General features: G+C 41.7%; 1 protein-coding gene across 1 annotated transcript in view; it reads right to left on the bottom strand.

The window, feature by feature from the left end:
• Nucleotides 1–17,934, bottom strand: part of CFAP54 (cilia and flagella associated protein 54) — a 330,085-nt gene that overhangs the window by 263,023 nt on the left and 49,128 nt on the right. Inside the window, exons 17-21 of the mRNA XM_060244423.1 lie at nucleotides 17,079–17,201; nucleotides 8,246–8,396; nucleotides 3,268–3,339; nucleotides 3,048–3,169; nucleotides 505–675 (exon numbers count right to left, since the gene is read on the bottom strand). Of these exons, the coding sequence (XP_060100406.1) occupies nucleotides 505–675; nucleotides 3,048–3,169; nucleotides 3,268–3,339; nucleotides 8,246–8,396; nucleotides 17,079–17,201 (639 nt within the window). The remainder of the gene's footprint in view (nucleotides 1–504; nucleotides 676–3,047; nucleotides 3,170–3,267; nucleotides 3,340–8,245; nucleotides 8,397–17,078; nucleotides 17,202–17,934) is intronic.

Genomic DNA, 17,934 nt, shown 5'->3' with positions numbered 1-17,934 from the left:
AAAAGTACTCATTTTAAAAAGAAAAAGAATTTCCAGCTGAAAGATAAATCATAATTAATATGGTGCATTATACTGACATACAAAGCATACAAATATTGTATGCTTTTATATTTCAAGAGAATTTATAAAACGATGAGATAATCAAGGATATGTTTTTAAATAACAGGCACCACAGTAGTGAATTTTCTGTTTCAACATGTATCAAAATAATTGTAAACATTTTAAAGAATATTAAAAGGATAAAACTGAGCACATTGCACCACCCTGTGGTGAGTGGCCTACATTTGTACAAAAATACTTCATTGTCAAACCTTAAATATAAAAAAATTAATTAACTGATGAAAACTTCCAGACTCCGAACAAAAGCAGTACTAAAGAAAAAAGTGAAACACTTATACTCTCAATAACCCAGCAAAATATAATACTATTCAAATATCCTCAATTGTGAAGCCAAACACGCTGTTCCAGCTGGTTAACGTATACCCCAGTGCTGCAAATAATTACCTTCACATCTGAAGTGAATGGAGCTGGTTTAAATGAAATGGAAGTATAAGATCTGGAAAGTAATACAGGAGGTGGTGGAATTTTGCTTTTCACACTAGTTGCAGGTTGCTGAGGACTAGTACATAGAGCATTTTGTTGTGCTTCTGCCTTCTGGATTAAAACAAATGCTTCCTGTGGTTTAAAATAAAAGTCAAAGAAGAAGTCAAAACAAGCAGTTTTTCATATGATTTTTATACAACAAATCACTGATTATTTCATTCTGTTTTATAAATTCTCTTGAAATACAAAGGCATACAATATTTAGCGAGAAGGTCAGTACTAATGGCATGCAAAAATAGGTATTTTTCAGGTTTGGGTACATTGAACCCAAATAATATCAGCATTTTCCAATATTCCCAAATGATATCTGGATTCAGTAAATATTCAGGATTGCCAAATTTTTCAACTCCATCATATCCTATGGGAACCATTACAGTCAATTGTCCACAAAGGCTGTAATGTAGAATTGATCTGGTGCTCTGTGGTGGCTGTTTTTTTTTAGGTAGATACACCAAATTTGCACCATAGCTGTTAGTGCCTCTCCTACCACCACCACCCCCAGTTTCAAAAAGATCAGACCAGGGGTCTAATTCTATGGACTCCAGAAGAAGATGCCCCCATTCTCCATTGTTTCCAATGAAGGGGGGGAAATTATCCCTTTAATGCCATTTGCAAGCTGCAGCTGAATTCTGAAGGCATTTAAAAGGTTCATTGTCTCTTTAAATGCCTTCTCCAAGCTGCAGCTTCACCCAGAATGTGTTTAAAAGGATTTCAATTCCTTTAAACACCCTTTAATGCCAGCTATCCAGCGACATCCCACTCCCCCAAAAAACCCCACCCAAATATTTTCAGGATTTTTTAGGCTTGGTCAAATCAGATAGCTGGATATACCTTGGCTGATATCTGGCTGGGGGAAAAAATGAGTTTTTTCTGGCTCAGATAAACCAAACGTACACCCCTAGTCAGTATAATGCATCAGATTAATTACAATTAAAAAATCATATGAAAGGAGTCAAGGAGATTTGTATCTAGTGACTAGTCACTGCACTCCAATTTGCAGGATATGTGTGTGTGAAAGTTTATATCTCAGTAATAGGTATAGACCTTCCTGTAACTGGAACAGATAAGATTTTCAGTGTCTATCTTCATAAACCCCCTTCTCATTTTATTTATTTATATAGGTGCTGATTTGCACTACATCATTTGTACTTGCATTTGGGGGCAAAGAGGAGCTTATATGCAATCATTATGGGTACAATGAGGAGCAAAACTTAAATAAATTTACCAAGAATATTGGTTTTGACATACATTATATAGGGATAGGCATGAACTGAACCACAAAGAAAACTTCATCATGAATTTTGCACTGTCCATAGTTTGAGAAAAGAAGTTTGTGACTGGTCTACCATTACGAACTTCCACGAACTTTAAAGCAGTCCTTGGCAGTTCATGATGAAACATAAAGCAGGGGTTTAAAGGGACTCCAGAAAAAGTCACCAAAAACAGCTAGGTGACAAGGTGGTGCCCTTTAAAGCTTAAAGAGACTGCACAAGACAGCTTGAAGCAGCTGAGCGATAGGGACCGAGTTGCTCCCCATAGCTCAGCTTTTAGGGGGGCTTTCTGTAAACCTTGTTTAAAAGGACTGCAGTCCCTTTCAATGGGTCTGCGGGGCCATAAACCATGAATCAGTTTAGTTCATGAACAAACCTCCTAGTTCATTCATGGTTCAATTTGTGGTCTGACCATGAACCACAAACCAAACTGCATTTTCCCAGTTCATACCCATCCTTACCGTTATATATAACCTGGGAAATCTATAGCTCTACAGTTTCAGGGGCAGGGGTAGCTACAGATGAGCAGAAAGGGAAAATTTCCATTAATTGGATACAGCCCATCAAAATGTCTAAAATGAAATCTGGACCATCAATACAGTAACAGGATGATACAAACCTTCACCTGCTTTAAAGTATATATTGAAATATGGGATATTAGTGAAAAACAACTACAGTAATACCAATGGTGGATAGCAAAAGATGTAATTGATAGTAAATTTGTTTATTCTGCATAATTCACCTCAAACTTAAGGGAACACACAAACTATTTCATGAAGAAACAGATGGTACAGTAATAATTCTAACAGTCTGAGGGAAAAAATAATTTCATTTCAAAGTCTGAGGATCTGGCATCTTTGTTTAAACCTTTGGATCGTCACTGCTTTAATAACTTACAGCCAGAAAGAAACCGAATCAACATCTTTGCATTTATTGGGGTTTTTTTGGGGGGGCGGGGGGACTTACTTATCTATTTTCCCACATTCAAAAAACCTAACAGGCCTGCTGCCACTGTTATTTTGAACATTTATAATGCCAGCAATATCCTCAGAGATTTCATTTTATAGAGTGCTCTTTCAATAAACAATTATGTGTGATAATTAAATATTAAAAAGAAAAGTGAACTACATTAGGATGCTCATTTACTTTCAACATAATTTTTGTGTTAATTACCTCAAGGAGCTGATTTGGGGAAGAACTGGCTAGTTCTGCTGGAAGTAGTAGTATAGCCTTCTGCATCAGGAAGAGTGCTCTGGACAATTTATTCTTTTTTATTTTATTCATTACATCCTGTTCTGTGAAACAATTTTTTAAAGCCGGGTAATAAATTTTCCTTGTGCAAAATGTGGTAATTCCATAAGATATTTTACAAATACACATTAATGTACATTACCTGTTAAATGTTTGAATGAGTTCACATCTTTCATAGGGGAATTTAATTTAATACTTTTATCATATTGGATGTCTACAAGAAAGGGAGTATTAGTTTGTATCACACATGGTATTTACTTAATACAATGCAATGCATAAAGTTCAATATAAGATTTGCAGCTTCGCTCTCACTGCAACACTAGTACTACCCTCTTTTATTTCATCTGAATCTTCAAATGCCTAAAATTGAAGCATGTACTGGAATACTGAAAATGTCAACTTTTATAGCATTCTGGATAATTCAATAGCTTTCATAACAGATATAACTATTATGGGTACAAGTGCTGCTAAATAGGAATGTGATACAATATAAAGAGTCACAGTTTGTAAATACTGGCAATACAAGGAAACTGTGTAGCACATTCACATATGTCAACAATCACAGTTGTGTTTTTTTATATTAGCACTGATAACGCACAATAAACTTACAAAGTATATAACATTTTCATAAAATATTCTGCATAATACAAAGGTACATAATTCTTCCAAATAACAAGTATCATATGAACCAACAAGGTTCCATTCCTGCTTCAGACAAGGTAAGACATCTTTAAATAAAGTAGCAAGAAGCCAAAATAAGGGAACTGGTTTCAGCAATCAGACTTTCAGTTAGTCGAAACACTGGTCCTATCTATTCCTTAGGACAGAAGTTCCACCATTATTCACCCAGATTCACTTCTCCTCAGGATAGAAGTTTCAACTTAGGACCAGAAGAATTATTTATTTATTTATTTCCATAGATTTATAGGCCGCCGTTTCTCACAGTAGGCTCACGGCAGCTTCCAAAACAATAAAACAATCAAACTATTAAAATTTCAAACAGTTAAAACCGTTTAAAATCAAGACAATTAAGCCACAGCTCACATTCGGTGGGGCGACAAAGATGGTATGAACAGATCGATTAGGCTTACTTGTTCCAACCTAGGTGTTCAAATCCCGGCTATATTGGTTTCAAGGAATCAGTACAGTGCAATCAGTGCAGGGGGGGCCCATTTAAATGATAGGACACCCGTCTGCCTCAGCCACAGGCCTGATGGAACAGCTCCGTCTTACAGGCCCTCTGGAATGGTAACAAATCCTGGAAGGCCTGAACCACCACCGGGAGCTGATTCCACCAGGTTGGGGCCAGGACTGAAAAAGCCCTGGCCCTGGTCGAGGCAAGCCGGATGTCCTTTGGGCCAGGGATGGTCAGAAGATGTTGGCTGGCCGATCGTAGCGACCTCCAGGGCTCATATGGGGAGAGACTGTCCCGCAGGTATGCTGGTCCCAGGCCATGCAAGGCTTTGAATGTCAATACTAAAACTTTAAAGCAAATCCGGTACTCAATTGGTAGCCAGTGCAAACTGCGCAGCATCGGCCGACTGTTCACCCATACAGGCGATTCAGACAGCAATCATGCTGCTGCATTCTGCATCAGCAGGAGCTTTCGGATCAACCTCAAGGTAAGCCTGCGTAGAGCAAGTTACAGAAGTCTAGCCTGGAAGTGACTGTTGCATGAATCACTGCAGCTAAGTCTCAAGGGGCCAGATAGGATGCTAGTTGTTTGGCCTGCCGGAGATGATAAAAGGCAGATTGTGCAACAGCTGTGACCTGGGCCGCCAAGAGATGTGCCATCCAGAGTGGGAAGCTGGATCCCTGATCTTGGTCCCCCCTGATCCAAGTCCAGGACCTCCGTCTTAGTTGGATTAAGCTTCAGCCGGCTCAGTTGCAGCCAATCGGCCACTGCTTCCAGCGCCCTGGTTAGATGATCTGGGGCAGAGTCTGGGTGGCCGTTAATCAACAGATAGAGCCGGGTGTCATCTGCATACTGGTGACAACCCAGCCCAAAACCTCTGGCAATCTGAGCAAGGGGGCGTATATAGATGTTAAACATCATCGGCAAGGGAATAGCTCCCTGCGGTACACCACACTCTAGTGAGTGATGCAGGGAGGTCTTCTCGCCGATTGCCACCCTTTGTCCCCGACCACAGAGGAAGAAGGAAAACCACGGTAAGGCAACCCCCTGGACTTCGATGTCGGCAAGACAGTAGGTCATTATAACATAGTCAACTGTGTCAAACACTGCAGAAAGTTCTAAAAGTAGTAGCAGCGCTGACCCGCCTTGATCCAGATGCCTTCTAAGATCATCTGTGAGGGCGACCAGAGCAGTCTCCCCACCATGACCAGGACAGAAGTCAAACTGGAAGGGATCAAGGACAGATGTATCTTCCAATAAAGCTTGAAACTGCTCTGCCACCGCCTTTTCAATTATCTTGACCAGAAACGGTAAATTCAAGACTGGGCGATAATTGGCTAGGACCAAGGGTCTAGAGATGGCTTCTTCAGAAGCGGGCAAACCACTGCCTCTTTAAGCTTAGCTGGAAATACCCCTGATGACAGGGATACATTAACAATCTCAGCTAAGGGCCCCTGAATGTCCTTCCTGCCTGCTTTAACAAGCCAGGATGGACATGGATCCAGAGGACAAGTAGTGAGCTTCACTGGAGCCAGGATCCTGTCCACATCCTCCTGAGAGAGGCAGCTGAAGTGGTCCAATGTCGGACCCAAAGATGGACAACAGGCTCCCAGGTCCCATACTGTGTCAATTGTTGCTGGGAAATTATGGCGGAGAGTCGAGACTTTGTCTGCGAAATAAGTCGCAAAGGCCTCACAGTCGATATCCAATTCCTTAAACTTTTGATTGCCAACCAGTACCGTAGTCAATAATTGAATCATTCTAAACAATTGGGCTGGGCGCAATTTCGCAGATGCAATGGAGGCTGCATAGAAATCTCTCTTGGCGAACTTCACTGCCTTCTTATAGACCTTCATAAAAGTTCTATAAGAATTTCTAGACTCCTCGACATAGGATCTCCGCCACACTCGCTCTAGCCGTCTAAGCTGCTGCTTCATCCTCTGCAGCTCCAAAGTTTACCAAGGCACTGCTTTGGTGCAGCAGCGAAGAGGGTGTCAGGGTGCAATATCATCGATGGCTGTGGAGAGCCAGGAATACCAGTCCTTCACTAGCTCATCTAACAATCTGCCTGAGGGCATAGGATCCTGCAGAGCCTCCCGAAGCCACTCCGGGTCCAGTTGGCTCGACGGGCAAGCATAAATCTGTTTGCGGCCCAAATAGGAGGCGGGCTGCAGGTCCAGTCAGACTTTCAAAGCAGAATGATCTAACCATGGAACTGTATCGACAGCTATCAGATCCAGTATTATCCCAGCCCCAAAGACCAAATCGAGTGTATGGCCAGCCTGATGAGTGGGAGCCAAAACAATCTGGTTGAGCCCCAGTGTCTCCATGGATGACACCGGTCCTGGGCCTGCATGGAAGCTGCATCATCCACATGGACATTGAAATCCCCCAGGACTAATAGTCTGCGGAAGACCAATGCCCAAATCGATACCGCCTCCAGCAGGGCAGGCAGGTTCTCTGGGGGTGTGTTGGGTGCCTAGAACACAACCTAGATAGCCAAACTCTTCTCAGCTTCCCATATCAGACCAACACATTCAATGCCCGTGATGTTTGGGGCAGGAAGTGCCCTGAAAGAGAAGGACTCACGAATGAGCACCGCAACCTCCCCCTCCCCCCGGCCGGTAGTCCACAATTGGTGGAGGACTGAGAACCCAGGTGGGGTAAGCTGATTCAGGACGACCGTCTCGCCCTCCCGTACCCAGGTCTCCGTTATGTACTTTTGTATTATGCAGAATAATTTTTGAAAATATTAGACACTCTGTATAGCAACTTTATTGTGCATTATCAGTGCTAATATAAAAATACAACTGTGATTGTTGACATATGTGAATGTGCTACACAGTGTCCTTATATTGCCGCTAAATAGGAATGGGGACAAACTGACTAATGAACTAAAGTTTGTCACCAATTTGGGCTGATTCATGGTTCATGAAGTGTCGTTTGTGAACTGAAGAATCATCACAAATTTTGATGAAGTTCATGGCAATTCATGAAGATTACCCCTGCATTCTGCTCTTCATGAAAAACAGCTGGGCTCCAGGGAGCTCCCCGCTGCTCAGCTGTTTGATTTCAATGGCTCAAACACATGAAAAGCCAAAGGGAGCAGAAAGCAGGGGTTTAAACTTTAAATGGTGTATCAGTGGTTCAGCCACAAACCATGAACTGAACCATAAAAATGTAGCTTGTGCCCATCCCTAAATCAGAGTTTCCCACAGCAAAAATATAACATATGGATAATACAACCATATATTTAACACCCAGGCTCCCTCAAAACACACTGTAATTTATCAGTCTGCTTGTACACAGTTATGGGTGACCATTTTTTAAAAATTAAGAAATTTGAAAAGCTTATAAAATTATGTGTCACTCATAATTACTGGTTCAAAGGTACTATTCAATATGCACCCATGAAACTGTATTACACACAGTATAAGACCAATGATCTGGCCATGGAACTGCATCGACAGCTATCAGATCCAGTATTATCCCAGCCCCAAAGACCAAATCGAGCGTATGGGCAGCCTGATGAGTGGGAGCCAAAACAATCTGGCTGAGCCCCAGTATCTCCATGGATGACACCGGTCCTGGGCCTGCATGGAAGCTGCATTATCCACATGGACATTGAAATCCCCCAGGACTAATAGTCTGCGGAAGGCCAATGCCCAAATCGATACCGCCTCCAGCAGGGCGGGCAGGCCCTGAACTGAATATCTTCATTTTACTCTAAATTTGGAGGACCACATATATTTATATTAGGGTAACTTACATCCTACTTTTGAGGTCAGAAACAACAAACGCACGCAATAAAAGTAATAATTTGGTTTAAGTCTTCTAGATGAAGCCCAATATAGAAACAACAAAGTACAATGTTTCATGACTTATATAATCACAGGTATAGAAAGGTACTTTTGGATGAAATCTTATTTCCAAAAATAACAGTAAATTACATCAATATGTGGCTATTCATCATATTCTTTCTTACCTTGTGTCAAGTTAAATAGTTTAATAGCTACTCGATGCTGAGCCAGTATCAGTTCAAGATGTAAATCCATAATAAAATTGTTTCCTATCACTGATTTCAGGGCTGTTTCATTTTCTAGATACTCATTCAAATTTTGCTCATTTAATGTCAGCTGATAAAAAGGAATTAATAAAGCTCACTCTTAAATATTGATATTATACAATACAATTCCTTGAAATACTAGTTTTAAAAATTGTTTTACGGACCACAATATGAAGTAGTAGCTATACCATAAATAGAGGCTGAACAATATAGACATGACATTATTCTTGTAATAACAAGATATTTCAAAGAAAATTTTAAAATAATATTGTTTTAAATGTTTTGAGCATATATTCTATTCCAAAGTTCCAGTTATTTATGAAGGCATTCCTTCTTTTGTCCCATTCCTCAAAACAAAACAAAAAAAGCTTCACAATGTCCCACAGAATCATAGAGTTAGTAGGGACCTCCAGGGTCATCTAGTCACTGGGAATAATCAGGGTCACAGGGAATGTGGGGGAGGGAGGTATTTGGGAAGTTTCTGCATTGTGCAGGGGGCTAGACTAGATGACCCAGGAAGTCCTTTCCAACTCTATGATCTGTCAACCAGTTACAGATTCACCTAACGGTAACAGGATCCAAATCACATTTTACCAACTTGTCAACGAGGATAGTATGTTGGACCTTATCAAAAGCCTTAATGAAATCGAGATAAACAATGTCTACAGCATTCCTCTGATCCAGCAAGGTAGTCACTTTCTCAAAAAAAGAGATCAGGTTAGTCTGACATGACTTGTTCTTTCCATGCTGGCTCTTAGCAATCACAGCCATCCTTTCTAAATATTCCAGGACTGACTGACTGATGATTTGTTCTAAAACTTTTCCAGGTATAGACATCATGCATGTTCTCCTTAATCATTCTTTATTAGGAAGACTTTCTGTTTTCCACTTATAATCAGGGCTTCTTTTTTTGTAGAAAAAGCCCAGCAGGAACTCATTTGCATATTAGGTCACACTCCTGACATCACCATTGTTTCACACAGGGCTTTTTTGTAGAAAAAGCCCAGCAGGAACTCATTTGCATATTAGGCCACTCTCCCCTTGCACCAAGCCAGCAATCTTGCTAAAAAAAAAAAAAGCTGAGTTGATTATAAGCAGGGTGATGGTGGAAAGTGCTGTCAAGGCACAGCTGATTTATGGCAATCCCATAGGGTTTTCAAGGCAAGAGATGATCAGAGGTGGTTTGCCATTGCCTGCCTCTGCATCACAAGTCTAGTATTCCCTGATCGCCCCCTATCCAAATACTAACCTGGGCCAACCCCACAACTTCTAAGATCTGAAAAGATTGGGGTAGCCTGGGCCATCAAGGCCAGGGCTCAGTGAATATACTAGTCACTTATTCTCCATATGTGAAAAACCAGTGATATTCCTTTTCTCAGTATCTCCATCATTAGTCGTCTTGTATTAAATATACCCCTTTCAGCCCCTTGGAGATTTCTGGAGAATTTGCAGTAGTCACAACATATATTATAATAGTTTAAGGTGATACATAAGTAGGTATCTTATCAATGTATTAATTAATTAATTAACATTATTTAAAGTCTGCCTTTCTTGTTGGGACTCAAGGCAAATTACAGAGTTAGTTAATACAAGCAATAAAATGGGACATCCAATAAACAGTGCAATAGGATTTGGATTGTAGAACCTGGAACCAGCCAGAAATCTGAAAACAGAACTGTAACAAAGCATAAGCATTAACATGCAAAAATTACACAGTAGAATCCTACTTATGGCAACAGGCAATACAAGGTATACAGAACTATAGACCACCGTCTCTAAACCTTTACCCAAGTAGTTTTCTAAACTATTCTAAACCCTATTACCTGAGTATAAAAGCCCTCCTAAACAACTCAGTTTTGCATAGTTTGCAGAAAGTCATGAAAGTGGGAGCCTTCTTGAACACATCAGGCAGGCCATTCCATAAGGTAGGGGCCACAGTGGAGAACTGTACACTCAAGGAGGTAATGATTTCCCAACAGCTAACCTTCTACCCAAGTCTCCTCATACTCATTTGCTGGGCACCAGAAGAAGATCAGAAACCTGCCGCTGTGTGACCTCTCTCTGTTTAAATTAGTAAACCCACAAGTTACAGTGCAAACCTAAGAAATGAGAGCCAGTTTGGTGTAGTGGTTAAGTACACAGACTCTTATCTGGGAGAACTGGGTTTGATTCCCCACTGGGTTTGATTCCTTGAGTCAGTCACAGGTTTTCACAGAGCTGTTCCTCTCAAGAGCAGTTCCTGTTAGAGCGTTCTCAGCTCCACCTACCTCACAGGATGTATGCTGTGAGGAGGGGAAGGGAAAGGACATTGTAAGCTGATCTGAGACTCCTTTTGGTAGTGAAAGTCCGGGTATAAATTCAATCTCTTCTATTCTCTATACCCTTCTGAGCCCACCTATGTCAATGGACATGGGGTCAAACTAATGGTGTCCACTGGTCCAACCTGTGGCCTCTACCACCATTTTAAAATTACTTAGAAATGTTGCAAGGGCCTGATCCTGAACAGGCACCAAGTGTCCAAAGAGGAATCTGTATAATGCAGAAAACAAAAAACAGAACACGTACAGTAACAAAAAACAGAACACGCACAGTAATAAAGGCTGTAATTGACTATATGCAACTTACAATAGGAAATAAAGAAACAATGCACAAGTCTGGCTTCAAGATTCTTCAAAAAATACAGAGGGAATGGGCATGGCATCACAGGGAAAAGAAAATGGATGCTTAATGCAATAGCTCTCCCTGATCCCGGCAGAAAAATCCACTAAAATAGCAACTTTTCCCAACAAATGGGAAAGAAAATAAAAGAAAACAAAAACTTACCAACTCAAAAGAAACCAGGAAAACTTTCATACGCTAGCCTACAGATGACAAGCTAAATCCAAACTGGTGTTAAGCCCCTGGGGCGAGAGAGCACCCAATCTGAATATCCAAAATGATTCCTGTTTGAATAAGGTTGGTCTAATACTTTCTCCCTGAATATGCAGTACTTTATACAAGGCAAAGAACTTAAAAATCCTCCACGCTGTGATTTTCTGAGAAAAGTGATTCGCAAGTGGGGCATCAGGGACTTCCAGAAAAACTCTCAATTTATGCTCCAAAGTGTTGATGTGTAAAGAACGGGAGGTACTGCCAATGTAGATTTTTGGACATTCACATACCAGGCAATACACAACACCCCAAGTCTGGCATGAGGTGAAAAATTTTAAACGGACACACACCCCACTGGGGCTAGTAAATTCTTTAGGTTGCATGAATTGTGCACACATGGAACACGAACCGCATGTAAAGTGTCCCACTACTGTTCACTCCGCCCTAACTGAAATCTCTCTTGGGAGACTTACCTTAATTAAATGGTCCCTGATACTTTCGGTTTTTCTAAACCCAATTAATAGAATTCTTTCACATCTTCTCTCGCCCCAAGGGCTTAACACCAGTTTAGATTTAGCTTGTCATCTGTAGGTTAGTGTATGAATTTATGTCCAGGGTCTTTGTAGTGGTGGCGCTTTAAGCAGGAATAAATCATGATTGTAAGGTGTCTTAAGATGCCACAAATACATGATTTTTTAAAAATATAAGGTACAATGAATAAACGGATTGCAAGATGTTTTAAGATGCTATGAATACATGATTTTTAGAGGAAACAATGAATAAACTTTTTATACGCATAAACCATTTGTTTATATGTATGAATAAACTTATATTTCTGTGTGTATGTAGGCTTAAGATGAACGGGCAGTCAGCAGCTGTTACCAATCATGAATGAATGCCTTTAGAATAAGAGGATGAGCGACTTGACTGACACCAGCATTTTGTATGACACGAAGTGTTGGAAGAGTTTGGAGAAAAGGTATTTTTTTGTATTATTTTGTATCACGTTGGAATATGCATTTGGAAACTTAGCATATGCATTTGGAAACTTAGCATCCAGCTTTCTGGATGACGCTTCCATCCTAGACCCTTGCCAGTCCGGCTTTCGCCCGGGCTATGGGACGGAGACAGTACTGGTCGCCCTGGTAGATGATCTCCAACGGCATCTGGATCGGGGCGGTGTGGCGGTGCTGATGCTGTTAGATCTGTCGGCCGCGTTCGACACGGTCGACCATCGGCTACTGACCTGCCGCCTCGCCGACATAGGGGTGAGGGGGTCTGCCTTACAGTGGCTCTCCTCCTTCCTCGAGGATCGGGGACAAAGGGTGGCTATTAGGGGCGAGCGGTCCCGGAGGCGCACACTGGACTGTGGAGTGCCCCAGGGGGCAGTTCTCTCACCAATGTTATTCAATATCTATATGCGCCCTCTTGCCCAGATTGCCAGGAGATACGGACTTGGGTGCCATCAATATGCAGATGACACCCAACTCTATCTGCTGATGGACGGCCGGCCTGACTGCGTCCCTGAGAATTTAGACCGGGCCTTGCAGGATATGGCAACTTGGTTGAAGGGGAGCGGGCTGAAATTGAATCCAGCGAAGACAGAAGTCCTTTGTCTGGGTCGGGGCGCTCGGGAAGGGGAAATACCTCTTCCGGTCTTCGACGGGGCGCCGCTGAAAGCGGCGCACCGGGTTAGGAGTCTGGGAGTTTTACTGGAGCCTTCATTATCAATGGAGGCCCAGATTGCAGCCACCGCCAAGTCAGCCTTTTTCCACCTAAGGCGGGCAAGGCAGTTGGCTCCCTTCCTAGAGCGCCAAGATCTGGCAACGGTACTTCACGCAACGGTCACCTCGAGACTGGATTACTGTAATGCCCTCTACATGGGGCTGCCTCTGTACCGAACCCGGAAGCTGCAGCTGGTGCAGAATGCAGCGGCTAGACTGTTGTTGGGGCTTCCTAAATGGGAGCGCATACAGCCTGGACTGCGCAAGCTGCACTGGCTGCCAGTTATGTATCGGGTTCGTTACAAAGTGCTGGTCATTACCTTTAAAGCCCTATATGGTCGAGGACCTGTCTACCTTAGGGACCGTCTCTCCCCATATGAACCCCAGAGAGCACTGAGGTCAGCCGGAAAAAACTTGTTGACTACTCCCGGACCGAGAGAGGTGAAGCTGCAATGTACCCGTAACCGGGCCTTCTCCTCTGTAGCCCCGAGCCTATGGAACCAACTTCCAGAGGAAATGCGGGCCCTGCGGGACCTTGAACAATTCCGCAGGGCCTGCAAGACCTTCCTCTTCCGACTGGCTTTCGCTGACGAAGAAAGAAATTGCTAATGATAACCGCCATCCTAAAAGAACAGTATTAGCACTTTTATTAACTTAATTAACTAATTTTTAAACCTAATCAGAATTTTAATGCTTAAATGTAATTTTGTGTTTTTTGCTTTCTTTGTATAATTGAAATTTGTATGATGTTGTTAGCCGCCCTGAGCCTGCTTCGGCGGGGAGGGCGGGATACAAATAAAAATTATCTATCTAAAAATTATCTAAATAAAATTATCTATATGTACTTATTGTACAGGGTCCCGAGAGCATGCATGCCAGAAGAAGCCTCTTTGGGAAACGGCATGGTACTGCAAGTGAACCATTGCAATAATTTTGTGTGCGGGGACCATTAGAGATCACATCATTTCTACGTCAGCACAATGGAAGGAACGGGAGTTCCCTGGAAACAGACTAATACTTTGTATGTGTCATTGAGGGTGCATCATTTTCAAGTCTGCAGTGGATTTTTGTTTGATCCAATGTATGGGATTTGAATTGCACCCTTTGTATTTTTTGAAGAATCTTGAAGCCAGACTTGTACATTGTTTCTTTATTTCCTATTGTAAGTAAGGTTGAAGCAGCGGGTGTCCTATTATTTCATCATTTGACCTCCCTTGTGGTGACATCATGCTTTATTACAGTGCTATCCTATTTTTATTACCATCATTTAAGGTGGGCCTACAACTGGTTATTGATATGCTGTGTGCCCTGTCCGCCAGTGGTGCGTTTTATTTATTGTTTTTACTGTTAATTTTAATTTAGTGTTTTAACTTTGATATGTAGGTTTTTATTGTTATTGTTATATGTTGTGATCCATCTTGAGCCCGTTTACGGGAAAAAGCAGAATATAAGCCTACTAAATAAATAAAATAAGTTGCATATAGTCAATTACAGCCTTTGTTACCGTGAGTGTTCTGCTTTTTGCTTCAGACATGAAGTGTGGCAGGCTCTATTTCCCCCACCCACCACATACCGATTTCAAGTGTTAAAACAGCTGGCTGTTTTGGCACTTGAAAAGGTGCAGGGGGGTGGGGTGCAGCATTTTTCAATTGCTTTAAAGTGGTGGCGGCAGTCACAGATCAGACTGATGGATGCAATCACTTCTATTTTAGCCCTCAGAACTGTGCAATTCTGCACTGTTTTCCTACAAAATAATGTAGTTACAGGTGTGACAAACTTGAAAACAGTATGTGCAGCCAAGCTTGGAGTGAGTTAAATAGCAAGCTCACTGGGATTGGCTGGACTGCCTCCTAGCAACCAAAGTGACTTAAACAGGGGGCAGGGCCAGGACGAGGGGCTTTTTGCTTCAGTCTGGAGTTGCACAGGCAGGAGAAAGACCTGTTTGAGCATTGAGATCTGTGAGGGACAGAGCTGGCAACAAATAAGGCTCTGTTCTGAGGAGATTTTTATTTTCTTTTTAGAGGCCAAGTAAACCTCTGGTGACAGCTCTGGTTTAGGAGTGCTGACAGGCCAATAGTCAGACTCCTGTGTAAAATCAGAACATCATACACACACTGATAGCTATGGGGTTGAAGTTTGGTTGTCAGAGGGGAGATCCAGGACAGACAAAGGCTTCAGACAAAACTTGACTCTGAAGTTGTGGGTTAGTGATAGAACCCTGAGGGAGGGTCAGTGTCCAGGGGTCTGGAAGCAGGGTCTTAGGTGGACCTTCAGGGATAACCAGTACCTCAGGGCTTGAAGTGCTTTTGAGTGTGTGAGACAGTATAGTGCCAACCAAATTTATACTGGGCACAGCTGATTTTTGATTTTATTTGGGTTATCCAAATTTAGGATAGCCTAAGCTTCAGTTCATTCAGCCAACTTTGATAAGCACCCAGTGGGAACACTGTGGTTTTCTTTGTATAATGTTAAGTTCTGCCAACTGATTTACTTTATTCCTTCATTTTATTTCTGTAAATACATTCCCATCCCCTGCCTTTGAAAAACCAATAAAACCTTTTCTTTTGGTTTTAAAAATTAAAAACTTGTGTGTGCGCCACTTTCTGCTCAGGGTATTTCTGTCAGTTGGCCAGGCTGGTCTGTGAGGAGAAAAGTTTTTATTAAGGGACTGCCTGGGCTGGGAAGAAGCCTCGGCTGGATAAGGGCTTCTTCACAGCAGGTATCTAAAGTTTTACAGATTTTATTACTATCATAATACCCTAAAGTCAATAAATTATCCCTTGTTGCTTAAGACACAGGCCTCTAGGTCTTACAAACAGATGAAATGTAAACTTGTGTCTTGCATTATACCACGTCACACTGCAGGCTTGGGCTCACATGAAACACTTTACCTTGTAAATTGATATCATCCCTCATGAGAATACAGTTTTCACGCTGAAAACTGGCATGTCAGAGATATGGCTAAGCTAAAATTCTTTTTTGTGACACTTAGTCTTCTATGTACATCTTCTTTTGGAATATGGAGGAACATTCAGTTATGTGAATCTCCACCTGAAACCTGAAGTGGTATAGCTTGGATGCAAGTTTATCTCATCTTTTGTTTGTGAGAATGAGTCCAGAGTTTCTGTGTTTGTCTCAATAGCTTTTTACCACAGAGACATTACACTGCATGGGTGCTTGCTTATCTTGCAAGAAATTAAGATTGCAAGAAATTAAGGCTGGTGGAAAGTACTCAAAGAAATCCAACAATACAGTCACTGTATCATATTTAACACTGGTATGTAAATCAGAATTTTTCTCCATACCTGAATTATACAATTAAACAAAGGAAAGCATGACCATTGATTAAAAAGAATGGCAGCTTGCCCTGACCTGAATAGCCCAGGCAAGCATGATCTCATCAGATCTCGGAAGCTAAGTAGGGTCAACTCTGACAAGTACTTGGATGGGAGACCTCCTTGAAATACCAGAGCCAGAAGGCAGAGGTAGGATTTATTCAGCTGCCTCCCTGAATATCCTCCATGCCCCCAGTAGGATCAGTCACCAAAGGTCACCATGACTTCCAGGTGCACACACATACACATGCACACACACACACACAATACAAAAAATGCCAAAAATAAAGAATGGCAGCTTATTATTTTTAAAGCCCCACTAATGGGAAAAGTATAAGAGATGATTCCACCTCCTTTCTCTTTATCAGCACACCCGTCCAAGAACTACATGGCTATTGGTCTGGGGCCCACAACAACTCTAGAAATCAACCTTGCTGGGGCCAGAACATATGAAGCTGCCATATATTGAATCAGACCCTGGGTCCATCAAAGTCAGTATTGTCTACTCAGACTGGCAGCAGCTCTCCAGGGTCTCAAGCTGAGGTTTTCCACGCCTATTTGCCTGGACCCTTTTTAGCTAGAGATGCTGGGGATTGAACCTGGGACCTTCTGCTTACCAAGCAGATGCTTTACCACTGAGCCACCATCCCTCCCTCTAATAAAAGACTCCTGTGGGGAAGGAATGCTCTTGATTTAGAGTATCATTTTACAGTCCTTACCTTTTTGCACCGGTTATCCAACACCAATGTCCCGGCAGGTGAAACTGATCGAGCATGTGTCATTGCATGTGTCATATTTAAAGTATCATTTTACGGTCCTTACCTTTTTGCACCAGTTATCCAACACCAATGTCCCAGCAGGTAAAGCTGATCGAGCATGTGTCATTGCACTAACTGCTCTATCCAGACATTCATAAGCCAAATACAGCTGTTCTGAAGGGCATCTCTGAAAGGAATCCATAGATTAGGACTAGCTATAACAACTAAAAATGTATACAAACTTAATTTTGAATGTAAGACTCAAGAATCACTAAAATGGAAATGGGCAAAACCGAATCCATGAAGTACATCTGGGCTGTTAAGCTCATGTTTAGTTGCTGTTGGAGAAACCTGAAGCTTCAACCCAGATGTCTGAATGGGGAAGCACTGATTCTGAGCAACTCAAGTATGGTTTCGCAGAGGCACCTTACAGCATGAAGAGCTAATAAAGATGCTCAAGACAACCAACTAACCAGGAAGAAAGTAATGACAATACCCCTTCTTTGGGTTAGAGTTCAAAACCCAGGGAAAAGTAATTTGCAGTCCAACATCAGACCACAAGTCCTGATACATAGCAGCCCTTAATAGTTCATATTTAAGTCACAGGTTGCTTCTACATCTATCAGAAACATGCTTACATGTTAAACCGTAGTACATACTCATATCATATTTAAAATTTGTACACACAAAGCTTTTATTGCTAACTCAACAGTAAAGAAAATAATACATACCTTGCTCTCACCCTTATTTAATTTGTCCTTGTTTCGCAATACACTTGGGCTAAATGTGGGCTATATTTTTATGTATACACATATATACACAAACATAGGTGTATTCAATACATAGAGTTTTGAATGAAGTAGAATTTAGGAACTGTATATTTCTCAGTCTCTGGAACATCTCTTGTTTTCTATAATATA

The sequence above is a fragment of the Heteronotia binoei genome, chromosome 8 (genome assembly GCF_032191835.1).
Source record: "Heteronotia binoei isolate CCM8104 ecotype False Entrance Well chromosome 8, APGP_CSIRO_Hbin_v1, whole genome shotgun sequence".
Lineage (NCBI taxonomy): Eukaryota > Metazoa > Chordata > Lepidosauria > Squamata > Gekkonidae > Heteronotia > Heteronotia binoei.
The sequence above is the reverse complement of the archived record's forward strand: the minus strand, read 5'-3'. Positions and strand labels throughout refer to the sequence as shown.